The following is an 18,133-nucleotide window of genomic DNA, read 5'->3' on the forward strand; positions in this document are numbered from 1 at the left end:
AAAAACAGTTTTAAAAAAAAGCTTTTAAGCAGCAAGTTTTATGTTTATTTTTATTTATTTATTTATTTTTAAGGCAGGCTACTGCCACTGTCAAATGCTGATACATCCAAAAGCAAAAACCACCAAAGTGTCAGTATATGTACGAAGATCAGTTTTTATTTGTGAAAATTCTTACTTTCCTAGTACACTGATCTATCATGAGTTTCTATACATGTGCATACCTGAAATCAAGTCACTTACCTATTTTGTAGGCAATGACTTAAATATCTTGCTACAACCTGGGGCCAGATGATATCATCCCAACCAAAAAGCTGTATTATTGATATAACTGGCTGAGGCTGAAGATCTGATGGAGCTGTGCTGGGCATGTCCAATGCTAGCAAAGTAAAATCTAGATTTAAAATGAGAAAAAATTTATGGTGAGGAATTTTTTTCTTTAAATTAACAAAAATTAAAAATTTTTTTTTTTTTTAAATTTTTTTTTCAACGTTTTTATTTATTTTTGGGACAGAGAGAGACAGAGCATGAACGGGGGAGGGGCAGAGAGAGGGGGAGACACAGAATCGGAAACAGGCTCCAGGCTCCGAGCCACCAGCCCAGAGCCCGACGCGGGGCTGGAACTCACGGACCGCGAGATCGTGACCTGGCTGAAGTCGGACGCTTAACCGACTGCGCCACCCAGGCGCCCCTAAAAATTTTTTTTGACAGAGAGAGAGCATATGTGTACTCTTGAGTGTGGGGTGGGGAGTGTAGAGAGAGAGGGAGAGAGAGAGAGACAGAAGGAGAGGATCTTAAGCAAGCTCCGTGCTGAGCATGGATATGGGGCTCGATCCCATGACCCTGGGATCATGAACTGAGCCAAAATCAAGAGTCGAATGCTCAACCAACTGAGCCACCTGGGCACCCTTATAGTAAGGAATTTTTAAAAACTATTTCCCCTCCCCAAATTATATCAATAGTGATAAAAAGAATTCACTCAATAATAAAATGTCACATGTAGAAATGCAGAACAAAAAGCAAACTGAACTATATTCATGTTGCCAAAGAAATTTCCGTAGTGATTACATAATCTCCAAGAATGGGTCTAGAATAATCTATTTCAGCATTATCATCATGGAATCTATAATGGCTTCCTCAAATTCCAAATTCTACATCTGATGTTTGTACCCCTTCATTGAAAAATCCCATTTATTTTATTTTTAAAAAGTTTTTAAATGTTTAATTTTTGAGAGTGAGTGTGTGCACGCGCGTGTGAGCGAACATGAGTGGGGGAGGGGCAGAGAAGGAGACAAAGAATCCAAAGCAGACTTCAGGCTCTGAGCTGTCAGCACAGAGCCCAATGCAGGGCTTGAACTCACAGACTGTGAGATCATGACCCGAGCTGAAGTCTGACGCTTAACCGACTGAGCCATCCAGGCGCCCCTCAAAAAACCCATTAAAAAAAATATTTCTAGCATCTATTTCTCTCCAATCAAGCTAATGTACTTGCCACCTGCCACAGAGAAGACTTTGGTCTCAGACAATGGATAGTCTTCCATTAAATGGTAATTTCCTAGTAATCAGTGACACTCCACTTTCTTCAGAACCTACTAAGCCTAGGAACTAGAATTCCCTAGTTAGCCACATTAAACAAATATACTTTATTTTGTGATTTCCTGGGAATTCCCCAACTTAATTTGTATTATATTAATTTATGTTTGTCAATAGACTGCTTATGAAGCACTGGCTCCTCCGTACCTCCCTCAAGCGGTGGCTGTGTATTCTCCCACTTCTCTCCTACACTTGACCTACAGATAGCGGAGTTTGCGCCTTGGTCCCGAGGCTGCTTCTAGACCATTCTCCCCTTCCTCCTCTTGAAAACCTCCAGCTTTGACTCTCATGTCATTCCTTGTTCATCTCCCTCATTCCTTTAAGACTATAGCTCACTAACCACATCCTCTCTAGCAGTGCTCCTGTCATAATCCTGGATGGCTTTTCTTCCGATATCCTGGCCTATCAGTTTCTTGAACTCCCTTCCTCAGCGAATCTATCTTCCACTCTATTTCAGCCATTTACTCCCATGCTGATACTGTGAGACTTTGGCATTAGCAATAAGTACATTCTCTCCCGCTTTCTGGCACCTCCACCCAATTGGAGGGGTTTTCCAACTCTCTTGTCTCTAGGTCTCCAACTCCCAACAACTATCTGATTCCACCAAGACCTACAATTCATTGATCCGACAACTTTTTCCCTGTCCCTCACTGCCTTCATGCCTTTCCTTTTTTAGGCAGCTTTATTGCACGGTCCACTGTTACGCTAGTTTTGTGTACTGTCCACTCCCTTGCTTCTTACTTGATTCATTGTATTTCTCTGGAAAAAGCAAATGTTTAATTCCAACTCTTGGTCTTCTCTTGCTATGTACCTGCTCCAGTATAAATGGCTGGCAAGGAATCCTACTGACTGATCTCACTTTAAATTTAGGACTATAAACTTTAAGTTAGACCTTAGAGCTGGCCAGCATTCCTGATACATTACTCCAGTCCATTCAGAATTTACTCTCCTGGAGGGCTATTGCATACCTTCTTTCCTCTCTCTGTCGTTAGCCAGCACCACCTCCCCATCCCCACTTTCAGCTAACGGCCTTACTTACTACTTCACAAAGAAATGAGAAACATCAGCCGAGAACTACCACAAGCTCCTGGCACATCTACCTAGCTGCCTGTTCTTGGACCCCCCCTTTTTTAAGTTTGTTTGTTTGTTTATTTATTTATAGAATGCACATACACTGGGCACATTAGCAGAAACATCAGGTGTAGAATTTGGAATCTGAGAAGCCATTATAGATTCCACAATGATAATGATGAAATAGATTATTCTAGACCCATTCTTGGAGACCTTTATGATCACTGCACAGAATCCCAAGCAGGCTCCACACTGTCAGCGTGTGGAACGTGACATAGGGCTCGAACTCACCAACTGTGAGGTCATGACCTGAGCCAAAATCAAGAGTCGGTCACTTAATCATCTGAGCCACCCAGGTGCCTCTGGGCCCATTTACTCTGCCTTCTCTTCTGCTCCTACAGATCATCTGAGGCCAAGTCTTTTATAGGATCCCATTTCTCTTAGACATTAAACCACAAGTGACTACCATGCATCATTAAGTTTTCCTTTACTCCAAACATTCATGTCAGGATTATAAATATGCTGAAATTTCGCCCATGTTATTAAAAAAAAAAAAAAAATCTCTTTGACCCACACCTCCTTCTAGCTAACATCTCCATTTTTCTACTTCTCTTAAACAGTGATACTCAAAAAGATATATCCACATTTGCAGTCTGTAATTCATCTTCTCACATTTTCTCTTAAATCACCTTTAATCAGGACTTTGTTTCTAGCACTATACCAAAACTCCTTTTCAGGGTGACCACTGACCTTCCCTCTTGCTAAATCCAGTGCCCAATCTCAGGCTTCATCTTTTTTGATCCATTAATAGCATTTGAGCAGTTGATGACTTCCTCTTCCTTGAAATCCTGTCATTTGATTTCCAGGGCAACACACTTGGTTTTCCTGTTGCTTCACTGGCATTCCTTTGCAGTCTCCTCTCTTGGTTCCTTTTTATCCCACAAATCTGAACATGGGAGTATCCTGGAGCCCAGTCCTCATGCTTCTCTCTTCACCAAACTTACTCTATCGATGATCTCATCCAGTTCACAGCTTTAATGACTATACACAGTTCCCAAATTTAACCTCTTCTCTGAACCCAACACTTATTATCCAAGCGCCTGCTTTTCTTAGAGTTTCATGGGTATCTAAAAAAAAAGTCCAATATCAAAATCCTAGTCTTCCCTCATAAAATCTGCTTCTGTCACAATTTTCCTCACCTCCATAAATGAGGAATTCTCTCTTTATTCTGCTTACCATATTATACCCACCTAGAAATTCTGTCAGGTCTACGTTCAAAATACTCTGTGTACCTTCTGACTGGAAATCCAACCGCTTCTCACCACCTGTACTGTTACCATGTTAGCTCAAGCTGCTCATTTCTGAATTGTCAACGGTTCGCTAACTGGCCTCCCTATAGTTGGCTCTCAGTCTAGTAGCCAGAAGGGTGCTCCTCACTGCTTTGCTCAACACTTTTTCAAAAGCTTCTAATCTCAGAGTAAAAGCAAAGAGTCTTTCCAACTGCATACAAGGCAGAACACAAGCTAGCTCTTCAGTACCTTTTGGTTATATATCTGGACTCTCCCTTCCTTTCTTATGCCACACAAGCTTTTATGGCTTCTCTGTGGTTCCTCAAGCACACCAGACATGCTCTTGCTTCTGTTCTTGTGCAGAGCATTGGTCTCTGACTTCCTTCAGGTCTTTGCTTAAATGGTACTTACTCAAGCCTCCCTGACAATTCTATTTAAAATTACAATCTGCCTCTGGCATTCCCTAGCCTCTCTGATATATTTTTATTTTTCTCCAAAAACAATTATCACCTTTTATTACATATCTTGCTTACTTACTAATTGTTCTCTCCCCTGCACTAGACTAGAAGTTCAATGAGAACAGGTAACTTACATGTGAGAAAAGGAATTGCAGTCCTTTTCCCATTGGTAATTCCACAATGACATTACCATAAAATAAATGTGGGTGTTCGATGACTGTTGTTTTTAATGCAGGAAACTTTTTTCTCCTAACCTATCAAGTCTTTACTTCAAAACAAACCCCTATAAGTATGTGTGTGTGTGTGTGTGTGTGTGTGTGTGTGTGTGTGTGTGTATACACTTCTACTTATTTTTAGCAACTAGGACAGCGCTCATTAAACTTGTGTGGTATCATATCTGTTCACTGACTGTGAGTTGGGATGATGAATGCAAGAAAGAGAAGTCATATTGGCTTCTAATGACTGCTTTGGTTAAACCGATTACATATCAATATTTATTTTCATAGACATTCTGGTAGCTGGAAAACTGTGTCCTGTCACAGTTCTTCAATCTGTCATTGTAATGTTTTAATTATGGAAATGCTAGTAGAATTCAAGATCTTTCACAATTTATATCATTCAGTCTTTTATGTAGTGCTTTTAGCTCAGCTTTCTGTCATTCACACCAGGGTAAAATAAACCATGGTTTAGGTGTTAGGTCTTAAAAAACATCACATTGAGGGGCGCCTGGGTGGCGCAGTCGGTTAAGCGTCCGACTTCAGCCAGGTCACGATCTCGCGGTCCATGAGTTCGAGCCCCGCGTCAGGCTCTGGGCTGATGGCTCGGAGCCTGGAGCCTGTTTCCGATTCTGTGTCTCCCTCTCTCTCTCTGCCCCTCCCCCGTTCATGCTCTGTCTCTCTCTGTCCCAAAAATAAAAATAAACAAACAAACAAACAAACAAAAATCACATCGAAATGCATTATATACCTTTACACAAATTGCAATTAAAGGCATGTAGTTGCTATACTGATCTCCATCTATTCTAGTACTTCTTAACATATTTTGCGTGAAATATTCCTTTGAGAAAGATAATGATCTCTTCTTAGAAAATGGCAAATATGCTCAGATACTCAAATTCTTGTCTACAACGTCATGTGATTCAGATTCCCTCAAAGCCTAAGCACATGACCTTAGGCCAAGAGTCAAATTAATTAAAAATTACAACCTAAAATAGAATCTAGAAGTCACAACAATAACAGTCTATACATTTGAGGTTATTCTTATCTCTGCTTGGTGAAGTAGAATTCATAGTACATTCTTTTACTCTTCACAGAAGTAACTTCATGTTACATCTAGATATCTCCATACACAATTTGAAAATAACGTCCTTGAACTAGAAGAAATCAAATGCTACTTTTCTTTCCAGATATTGCACGCATAAGAAAAATTTATGCACATTCGATATTTTTAAGATCAAAAATTATATTTTATTTTTAGCGAACAATCACTTAATTTTTACCTTTACTAAGAAGAAAACAAGCCAAAGGATCTTAATTTAAAAATACAAAACTCTTTTTATCTTTCTGGTTGTCAAAGTATTTATTAGACTGTAATAAAAGAGTTTGTTACCAAGCAAATAGAAGAAAAAACTGACAGAGTCTGCAAAATGAGAAGCTAATTAGCAAATTAACAACGCTGACCTGCAGCTGCGTCCGCAAGTTCTGAGAGAGGCACTATCTGTGACATTCTCTGACTCTTCAAAAATGAAAAGAAATGTCTCCATAGTGCACTGGCAACTGCAGCAAGGTGGCGCTCTTTAGCCGATAATGAAGACTGCGCAGTTAGGTCCACATTCTCCTTTTGAAGTTCCTGACGCAATTGTTGATGCATACTCCTAAAAAGAAATGAAAATATAGCTAACGCCCAACAAATCTTTACAAAAATCTTCTTTGAATACATTTTTGGCTTTTAACGTTTATATCATATGAAAACTGAAGGACCGTTTTATATAATTAAAACCTTTATGCCAAGACATTATGCATTTCTGGTTATTTGATGGATGAATGATGGCATATTAAGCACCATAAAGTTAATGTTAATTACTAATGTCAACCATTAATTATATGCTTTTTAATATGTCAGATCCAAATGAGAAACAGGCAGCTTCAGAATGAATGTCTGCATTTTGCAACTCGCTATGACAAGTGATTTTACTTACAGTGTAGACATGAAAGCAATTTTTTAAACCATTTTCTTCCAAGAGCTTTAGGACATGGATGTACCAAGAGGAAAGAAAGTACATATAGCTTGCCTGTGTGTGGCATTTGTAATTAAAATATTTTCCTACACAAAACTGTGCCAGGTATAATCTTGGTACTTTGGTCCCCAAAAATCCATAATCATTTTCACAAAGCGGACAATAATAAATAAAAAAGTTCTTGCTCTCCATAACTTAGTAAAACATGAATACAATGCTGCCTAGTCATTTATTTACCTATATGTTTAACTGAAAATTTAGACATTTCTTGCAAACCAAAACTACAGTGAGATATCACCTCACTCCTGTCAGAAAAGGTAAAATTAACAACACAAGAAACAACAGGTGTTGATGAGGATGTGGTGAGAAAGGAACCCTCTTGCATTGTTGGTGGGAGTGCAAACTCTGGAAAAGTGTATGGAGTTTCCTCAAAGAGTTAAAAATAGAACTACCTTAGGATTCTGCAGTTGCACAATTGGTTATTTACCCAAAGAATACAAGAACACTAATTCAAAGGGATACATGCACCCCTATGTCTATAACAGAATTATTTACAATAGTCAAGATATGGAAGATGAATGGATAAAGAAGATACAGTGTGTGTATATACATGCACAATGGAATATTTTATTCAGCCATAGAAAAGAATGAAATCTTGCCATTTGCCATGACATGGATGGAGCTAGAGTATAACGCTAAGCAAAATAAGTCAGAGTAAGACAAACACCATACGCTTTCACTTAAACGTGGAATTTAAGAAACAAAACAAGGGGAAAAATGAGAGAGAAATAAATAAAAAAAAGACTCTAAATTATAGACAACTGAGGGAGGGAGGTGGGTTGAACAGGTGATGGGGATTAAGGAGTGCACTTGTTGTTATGAGCACAGGGTGATGTATGGAAGTGCTGAATTACTATATTGTACACCTGAAACTAATTTAACACTGTATTTTAACTAATTAAAAATAAAAACAACAAAAAAAGAAAATTTAGACATTTCTAGACCTTAACAGAAATGTAAGAGGGGAAGGAAACACTAAGAGATTTTTTTAGTGATCTGGAATATAAGGCATTTTTGCAATATTCCCAACTATTAATAATTTGATTACCTAACACTAAATGTACAACCATAATATTATTCCTGTTTCTATTACTGCCACATCAATTGAGAGTAGATACAAATGCATGGATATCATCCTGAGATAGATACGCTTTCTTCAATGAAAGACAAACCAGTTAAAACATAACCAATAGAGCTAAGGCAGAAGACTTCCTCTGATAGTGTTCCATTAAGAAAAATAACTAGTACTTAAAAAAAAATATTACATTATTTCTCACATTCCTGATGTTTTTTTAAGTTTTTTTTTTTTTAAGGGGCGCCTGGGTGGCTCAGTCGGTTGCATGTCCAACTTCGGCTCAGGTCACGATCTCACAGTTCATGGGTTCAAGCCCTGCTAATAGCCCTGGGCTATTAGCCCAGAGCCTGGAGCCTGCTTCGGATTCTGTGTCTCCTTCTCTCTCTGCTCCTCCCCCACTCATGCTCTGTCTCTCTCTGCCTCTCAAAAATAAATGTAATAAAAAAAATTTTTTTAAGTGTTTTTTTAAAAAAAATATTTTTGACAGAGAGACAGAGCGTGAGCAGGGGAGGGAAAGAGAGAGAGGGAGACACAGAATCCAAAGCAGGCTCCACGTTCTGAGCTGTCAGCACAGAGCCTGATGTAGGGCTTGAAACCCATAAGCTATGAGATCATCATCAGAGCTAAAGCTGGCTGCTCAACCAACTAAGCCACCCAGGCGCCCTGCCTGATGTTTTTTTAAAATGTTTTATTTATTTATTTTGAGAGAGAGAGAGAGAGAGCAAGTAGGGAAGGGGCAGAGAGAGAGGGAGAGAGAATCCCAAACAGGCTCTGCACTAATAGCCTAGAGCCCGAAGTGGGACTCAGGAACTGTGAGATCATGACCTAAGCTGAAATCAAGAGTCAGATGCTTAACCAACTGAGCCACCCAGGCGCCCCTAAATTAGTTTATATAGGGGAAGTAGACACTTAAAATAAATACACAAAATACAGAACTTAGTACACGTACCTAAAACATTTCCACTGAAAGATCAAACTGGACCCAAGACCACATTTTAGGACTTTTCGCATAAACTACACCTAAGTAAGTAAAATATTATCAGTTATATAACATTAGGATGCTGCGCCCCTTGCCACTGAATTCTTGGATAATCATGAGACACTACTTAATACTACCTGAAGTATCGATAAAAAAGTACAAAATGCCTGGGGAAAGAAGATCATAGCAAGCAATTCTCATAAAAGCTAACCAAATATCTGCTATATCCTCTCTGGTAAAAACATGCCTGAAATGCTTTCAACTTGAACTAGTGGCTAGAGAACCATTTCAAATCCTTTAGCTTTGAGTAAGTTGAATATCAACTACTAAAATCCATTTGGCACCTAACTTAACTGCCTACATCAACATGTAGCAAATTTCATGACCACATGTCAACACACTAGAGTCCAAGTAAAATAACACCACCATTGGCACAACACAGTTATAGCCATTTCAAAGTATACTGGTTTCAAAGAATAATTTACTGTACTAGAGTAGGATAAATTGTACTCCCTATTTCTAAATAGATAAGCCATTTCTTCACTAAAACCTATTCCCTAGGGAGGGATATCATTTCTGGTCATCCTCTTTGTGCTAGAAATTCTTAAATTAAAAATCAGAACAATTCTATGAGATAGGTATCAGTAATCCTCTTCATAGATGATGAAGCTGGCAGTGAGAAAGTTAAATACACCCAAAGGTCACATGGCTAAGAAAGGCTGGGCCCATAATCTGAACTTAAAACTCACTCTGAAGCCCATACCTTCCTCCTACACACACACTTATGCACTATGAATCACACAATTTAAACACTGATCAATCTTCTTCTCTTCCTACTTGGGTTGAAGAAAGTTCAGTAAACCTAAGAAAAGGAGCTAGAAAACCCTCATGTAGCTTTGCCTCTTACACCAGAATTCTGTGTTAGAAAAAAGTACAAGAGATACCCAGAAAAATGCATTTGAGGCAATACTGAAAAAGGCCAACAAATCTGAGCCACTTTTGACCTCTTCAGAGCAAAACAGTGAGGTACCAGGGATTCTAAGTAGGAGTTACTATCAGGATCTGATTCAGAGGTCTGAAAAAAGAAACAAACCACTAGGTAAAAAAGCCAGAGATTACATCTTCCAATGTAAGAGTTAACACAGCAAAAACAAGTTCCAATTAAGCATAAGACATTGACCCAAACACAGATTTGTTTTGGAAATGTGCATCCTCTTTGCATTTTGGTTCGAAAGAAGTTAGATATCCTGGGACTATGCAAAATACTTTCTGCTTGATGGTTTGAATATTCAAGGAATATCAGTTTGAATAAGAATGAAAATCTGCTAATTTAACACCAAATAAAGTTGTTTAAAACCTTGTAATAGTTTGTGTAAACATGAGCCAATCAGAGAATGACAGATGCAGGAAATGTCAAGGATATCCTACAATGGGAGTCTGAAGGGAGAATCAAATTTCTGCACTGTAGCCAAAACAGAAATACTCCTGGCAGTCACAGGTAATTTTTTTTAAATTACATTTTCTGGATGAGAAAACTAACTGCAGAGACTACAGAAAATTTATTGCATCACATGTGACTGTGTATCTGCTGAAGGTATGTTTACGAAAATGCAAATACTGAAAGAAGCTGTCACTACAGGTAACAAATACAACACAAAGCATATATGAAATACATAAAGTGTCTAACAGTTCTCGGTGTCATGGCTATTTTATGAAACATTTTCTACCTTCTTCAACAAACTGGAGAAAAATTTGAAAGTAAATTTACTGCACAGAAAATGAAATGTACTATTGGGTCAAAATCAAAAAAGAAATATCACAGGAGAGAGAGAATCTCCTAACACTTGGCAAATGTTTTGAGTAAAGACAAATTTAACATGGGTTAAAACCATTTTGGAAACACACACGTGAAAATATACATGCCTAACTATCCGACTTACATTCTGAAAGATGCCATATAGTATAGTAAAAAATAAAATTTGCTGAATGTCAAGTTACTCAAATTGTGGCTCTCAGAGAAACAACAGCAACACCCAGCACTCATCAGTATTTACCACCATGTGCCACGTACCATGTTGAGTGTTTTATAAGCATTTATTTCTTACCGTATGAGTTTGGTGCAGTTATTATCATCTTACAAATGGGGAAACTATGGCAAAAGAAGTACATGTTGGGTAACACAGCTGGCTATTAGCAAAGCTACCCAGAGCTGTGTGACCTCAGAAAAAGTGAGTAAGCTCCCAATGTTTATTTTTTGAAGAATCAAGAAGAGGAACAATCATTTGCTATATCCACTGTCAGGTTAACTGTGAAGACCACATGAAATACTTCCTCAAAAATGTTTAGAAACCTACCATTACAGTAGGCAAACACCAAAACTTTTCCTTCCTTCCTTCCTTCCTTCCTTCCTTCCTTCCTTCCTTCCTTCCTTCCTTCCTTCCTTCCTTCCTTCCTTCCTTCCTTCCTTCCTTCCTCCCTCCCTCCCTCCCTCCCTCCCTCCCTCCCTTTCTTTCTTTCCCAAACTTTTACATACTTAGTTATCCAGATCTTCTTATGCTTTTATTTTAGCTCCGGTATCCTTCCCCCTATGGCTTACCTTATTATGTCCAAGCATGTTCCTGGTTCCTGGATCTGACTGCTCTCTTGCCCAATTTTGCAAGATCTGTTTTCCTGTTTTTTTTTTTTTGTTTTTTGTTTTTTAAACATTTGCTTTTTTGGGGGGGGAGGGGCAGAGAGGGGGGGCAGAGAGGATCCCAAGCAGGCTCTATGCTGACAGCAGAGAGCCCAATGTGGGGCTTGAACTCATGAACCCTGAGATCATGACCTCAGCCAAAGTTGGACGCTCAACCGACTGAGCCACCCAGGCGCCCCTGTTTTCCTGTTTTTATCTTTCCACTACTTCCTTCTGTGATTTCACATATTCACTTAGTCATCACAGCCCCACATACTCACCCCTACACAGTCATGTGAATACACTGAGGTATCTATCACATGAGTGGCACTGAAACTGGCACCTGCCTCCTGCTCCCTGCCAGCCTGGTCTCTGTAGTACATTCTTTCCTCACAGCTTAGGCAGGCTTCTGGGAATACTTCCCGGACTACTGTATCTAGGTTTTACTTCTAATCCTCCTTTTCTTTTGTTTCTCCTATAACTGATAATTACAGAAGTATGACATTCTGTACATCACTTTCCTAGTAGTCATTATTGTATACGTAGTATTTCTAATACATTATGCCTCAAAATTGAAAGAAAATTTGTCTAGTGAGGGACCTGTGTCCACACATAAAGCATAATATAATACAACTGATAAGAGATGAAAGCAAGGGATTAACAACAATTAATAATTGAATTCCTCCTTTAGTCCTACTCCAAACCTGGCAACTTTTTTCAATCAGTATTAGTGAAAAATAAAATGGTAAGTTCTAAGGTAAAAAGTTGTTCTAAACCAAGACAGTAATTATTCCAAGTATCTGATTTAGCTAATAGAAAACTGGATGGGAATGAGATTACTCTATGACCATTTTCATTCTCAGATAAACTCACTAAAAAACTGAAGGTACTTTGGATCCTCTTGTCATTCTTGTTCACAGCTAAAACCTAGGACTATAATTACTTTACTACTCAGAATATAACATAATCAAAGTAATGACATTACCAGAAAAAAAAAAAAAAAAAAAAAACCTAAGTCTTACAGTTTGAAGTTATCCTAAAAATCATCCAATCCAATCCAGCCTCCAGCTATAAAGAGACTTCTGCAAAGCCCCACTATGAGAGAATGGTAGCTTGAGTCTTGAGCCCCAGTTCTGTGCATGCCCCAGTTATCAGGGAGAGGCAGTAAATCAGAAACCAGGCTGGCAAATAGCAGCCTGGTTATGCCTTGCAATGCCTCCCTATAATAGCTCAATGTGTTTGTGTGTATGTGGAGGAGGGGGTGGACGGTGGTGATGACTGAGCGCATATGTGACATCAAGGCTGTTTTGACTACTGAGGGACTATGACAAATAGAAAGCAAAGCACTGGCGAAGATGCTTCCAGACACATATAATGCACTAAGGAATAAGGGAATAAAAGGGCTTCTCAAGATGTAAGGAAACTTGTCCAAATGAACACGTGTCCAGGAAAGAGAAGACCAGCTTGTGACCCCAGAAAACTTCTGAGACTTAGTTTTTCATCTGTTAAATGGAAATAATGCTCTATTATATACACTATCGAGCTGTCAAATCACACCACTTAGGTAAAAACAATCTGTAGACTATAAGGCAAGATAATGTGCATTTTAGTCGTATTTCTACTGCTTCTAAATCTGTAATAACCATGCTCATGATGCAGTAGAGCATTATCTAGGAAGACATGGGCTTTAGAGACAGACATACCACAGTATAAATCTTTGACCAAGAAGTGTCAATAAGATACTTTCCAATAATGGAACAGTTACTGTAGGCCAGGGAATTGAAGATTTTTATTGAGAATATATACACAGTCTTATTCTGTTTTTGGCCTTTACTAATTTAATCCTATAGGTACTATTATTATCCCCATTTTATAGAAAAGACATCTAAGTACAGAGAAGATAAATAATTTGATTCTGGGCTATACTGTTAGTAAGCAGCAGAGCCAGAACTTGAACCCAAGCAGTCAGTCTAACTACCATGCAACTATGTTACACCTACCTTAAATGCCATTTTGCTCTCCAAATAAATAATACATGTTTTAATGTTAAGTTGCTATATTCATTCATTCATTCATTCATTCATTCATTCATTCATTCATACGCTAAGCTCTTAATAAAGGTAGTTACAAACTAGTATAACACCCAATCCCAGGTGGTATACCAGTTGCACACACATTAAAGGTTTAATACTTCTGGGAGTGGAGGTCATTCTATAAGGATACCAAAGGTCAATGAACATGTGATAATTTAAAAAGTTTCCTGTGAAGGGTCCCTGGATGGCTCACTTGGTTAAGCTGCTGACTCTTGGTGTTGGCTCAGGTCGTGACCTCGCATTTCATGGGTTCGAGCCCTGCAATGGGCTCTATGCTGACAATGCAAAGCCTGCCTGGGATTCTCTCTCCTCCTTTCTCTCTGCCCCTCCTTCATTCATTCTCTCTCTCTCAAAATGAATAAACTTAACAATTAAAAAAATATATATATAAATATATAAATAAAAATTAAAAAGATTCCTGTGACCCACAATTAATTAATTTGCAAGACTGGGGAAAGAGAATATATCAGGAATCCAATGTTGAGTCTGGCAAACCAAGCATGCTTGTAGCAATACTGCCTTACAGTTTTAAAGAATAGTACTTGTAAAGTACTTAAAATGAGGCTGCTTGCCACTATCCCCCAAATATGGTACAGCATGAAAATATGCCAGTAAAAAGGAGTTATTTTTAGGAATTAACTCATAATTTTATTCATCACATTTATAGATGATTATGGGTCTCAAGTCAGTTAAGTTTTCCAGTAGTATTTTACTTCATTTTATTGTATATCAGTAAAAAGGGGGGTGCCTGGGTGGCTCAGTCAGTTAAGCATCCAACTCTTGATTTCAGCTCAAGTCATGACCTCACGGTTTGGGAGATCGAGCCCCACTTTGGGCTCTGTGCTGTCAGCCTGATTAGGATTCTCTCACTCCTCTCTCAAAATAAATAAATGGGGGCACCTGGGTGGCTCAGTCGGTTGAGCAGCCGACTTCAGCTCAGGTCATGATCTCGCGGTCTGTGAGTTCAAGCCCCGCGTCGGGCTCTGTGCTGACAGTCAGAGCCTGGAGCCTGTTTCAGATTCTGTGTCTCCCTCTCTCTGACCCTCCCCTGTTCATGCTCTGTCTCTCTCTGTCTCAAAAATAAATAAAATGTTAAAAAAAAATTAAAAAATAAATAAATAAATGAACATTAAAAAAAAAAAGGATCTACCTTGGTAGTTCTCAATTCTGACTACCATCAAAATCATCTATAGAGCTTTCTAAAACTACTAATGCCAGTCTTACTAAAGATCTTCCTCTGGGGTGCCTGGTAGCTCAGCTGGTTAAGCATCTACCTCTTGATATCGGTGCAGGTCATAACCTTGCAGTTATAAGATTGAGCCCTGTTTCAGGACTCCACTCCAAGCATGGAGTCTGCTTGGGATTCTCTCACTCCCCCTCTCTCTACCCCTCCCCTGCTTGTGCTCTCTTTCTCCCAAAATAAATAAATAAACATTTAAAAAAATCATTAAGTTTGGGATCTAAACATATTACTTGTTCTTAAATTCTGACTCACTAGGTCTGGGGAGGGGCCAGAGAGTCTACATCTCTGTCCAGTAGATGCTGCCAGCCCTGGGCCACACTTTAATCTCTTACCTTCCTGACTTTCCTCGTCTCTAAAATCGGGTCAATAATAGTACCTAAAGGATTAAATTAGTTAAAATCAAACACTTAGAATAGGATTGACATACATTCTCAATAAGCTGACTTTGATTTTTTGGTCAATGATAAAAGTGACTTCATTTATTGCATATATCCTATTTAATTCTTGTATCACATAAGGATATGGCCCATGGACTACACAAGTAGCAAGACCATATATAATTCTGTACTAGAGGAGTACTCTACTCTGTAGGCAGAAGTATAAAACAAACTGTAGGCTTTATACCAACTCAGGGAAGAAAGATCATTGAGGGCATCAGAACAAAATGGGCATGGAAATGATTCTCTAAGGACAGGTTAAGAACTGAATATGTGAAAAGGAATAAAGTAAAAGCACAAAGGTATACAAAATCCATTCATTTACTCTCTAATTCCACACATATTGCATATGCTCTATGCAGTAGGGATATAGAGTTTACAAAGCTCTGCCTTTCTGGAGCTTATATTTTAATAAGGTAGATAATGAAACAAACATAGATGTGTAACATTTCAGGTTGTGGTACACTTTATGAATGAAAAGTAATCAAAGTACGGAGATAATGAATGATGGGAACAAATATTTCAACTAGGATGATAAGGAAGCATCTACTAAGGTGACATTTGAACAAAAACCTAAATAAGTAAGGGAGGGAATTATGGGCGGAGAGCATTCTAGGGAGAAGAAACAGCAAATACAAAGGTGCCAAGGTTGGCAGTTCCATAGGCTCAAGGAACAACAATTAGGAAACCAGTCGGCTGTAGCACAATGGGTGATAGAAGGAACAACAGATGAAAAGCAAAGAGTAACATAATATGCATCTTACAAGGAAAATATAAAAGAAAAAGGGGAAGGAAAGAAAAAATAACCACTCTAACTATAATGGAGCAACACTAGAAGGCAATCAATTTAAGAATGGAAAATATGGCCATGTTTGTTCATTCACACGTTTTCCTCATTCACTCCATAAAAGGTTACTCAGCACCACTCACTGTATCTGATACCAAAAACACAAAAACAATTAAGGCAGACACTGCTGTTAAAAAAAAACAAAAACAAAAAAAACCCCCAAAAAACAATAAATAAATCAAGATTTCATTTTAAAGGTAGTTAGGAGCCACTGAAGGATTCTGAACTGAGCAACAGCATAATGAAAACAGTGCTTTGGGAAAGATTAATCTGGTAATGGCAAACAGAATGGGTTAGAATAAGAATGGACTAGAGACCAGAGAGACCAATTATGAAGCTTCTGTAAACATCTAGGTATGGGCTTATACCCAATTTGAGCTCCTTATGAAGGAAAAAGAAAGCCCACAGTAATTATTTGGCATTTTGTGAGGGAGAGGAAGCAGTCTTTGTTTTTGCCAAATTTTGAGTGAGGGAAACTAAAAGTTAGGAGGGGCAATTAATTAGTACAGGAGAGTATAATTTGATTTGAAAACAGAAAACTTATGTAACAAATTCCAAACAGTTTTTGGAAATCTAGATCCAGAGTCCAAGAATACGTTTAGACTCAGGAATCACTGTTTTGTAATTCAGCTAATTTTAATGAATTCAATGTCTATTAATTACATGAAGTACCATATTAGATACTATCAACTATGATCATTGCTCTGAAAGAATATACAATCAAGTTCTGAGAAAGGGGTATGTACAGAGTATAGTAATGCATAAAAAAGGAACATTTGGTCCAAGTAGGGGTTTGATGACTTCTTAGAGTAAATATGCCATTACAAGATCATGGAAGTTGTGTTAACTAAATGAAAAAATAATACAAAAAAGTTCTAGGAAATTGAAATAATATGAGTAAAGCATAGTAACATATTATTGCATGGTGTATGAGAGGGCTCACCAACAATTTAGTATTACCATAAGATGAAAGGTCAAGGGGTAGAATGATGGAAAGTCAAACTAGAGAAGTGATGGAGCTAAGGTGTTGAAGGGCCATGCCATCTAAAAAGACCTATGAGTGAACAATTCTTTAAAGTGGAGAGAATCAACAGCAACAAAAACAACTTACATACTCAACATATATCTGCCTAATAGTTGGTTCCCAATATAACCTAAAACTTATAAGGACAATCCTATGCACTTATACATTTAAACACCCTGTGTAAATGAACAAAGCTAATGTTACAATGCTATTTGTATTTTTACATATATATTTTTACATATTTATACATATATGTATATATATATATTTTACATAAATATTTTAAAAATATTTAATGAAATATTTTCATTAAAAAATCCAGCCTGGTAAGTATATGTGACTTGGTACATATACAACTATATATAACTCATCATAACATACTATAAATATATATATTTTTGTCAATGCTTAAATGCTGTTTCATGTTCCCATCTAATAAAAGTGAGCACAACAAAACAACCCGAGCAAGTCTGACTTATAACCGTTAGCATTATTAGTACAGCATAGTGCAAATTCTCTTAACAAATGGGGGCTTTACTGCAATCCGGAGTTGAATATACTTATTTTGCCGTGGGGTCTGTTTCTGCCATTTAGTCTGAGTTTGGGGGTAGAGTTTAACCTATAATCAATAAGTAATAGTCTTGAACTTAACACAAGAATCAAAGAAAAAGTATTAGGCTGGATATTAAGATTTAAATTTTACAGCACCTCAAGATGCCTCCAAGGAAATTGTTGAGGGTAGAGACCACATCAAGGCTTGGGTGAAGTCCTTCGACATTGTAACTATAGGCAGATGGATGCCATAACTTAGAGATTTCTAAAAGAACAAGAAAGCAATCACCACCTGACCGTGGCCAACTCACTTCGGAAGGGGTAATGCTACAGTAACCTTATATTGCTTATATTTAGATAGGGCCCTCATTTCCGTGAACTCATCCTCTAAATTTAATAGCAAGTACGTGGGTACAAGGAATGGAAGAAAGAGAGGGAGAGGTTATGCGCTCTCTATAAACAGGGCGCCTAGGTGGCTCAGTTGGTTAAGCATCTGACTTCAGCTCAA

General features: G+C 38.1%; 1 protein-coding gene across 1 annotated transcript in view; it reads right to left on the reverse strand.

The window, feature by feature from the left end:
- MMS22L (MMS22 like, DNA repair protein) overlaps window positions 1-18,133 on the reverse strand; it is a 126,000-nt gene that overhangs the window by 32,707 nt on the left and 75,160 nt on the right. The window contains exons 15-16 of the mRNA XM_025925730.2: window positions 6,088-6,281; window positions 241-391 (exon numbers count right to left, since the gene is read on the reverse strand). Coding sequence (XP_025781515.1) covers window positions 241-391; window positions 6,088-6,281 — 345 coding nt within the window. The remainder of the gene's footprint in view (window positions 1-240; window positions 392-6,087; window positions 6,282-18,133) is intronic.

This window comes from Puma concolor, chromosome B2, assembly GCF_028749965.1.
Source record: "Puma concolor isolate L17-30 chromosome B2, mPumCon1.1.hap2, whole genome shotgun sequence".
NCBI lineage: Eukaryota > Metazoa > Chordata > Mammalia > Carnivora > Felidae > Puma > Puma concolor.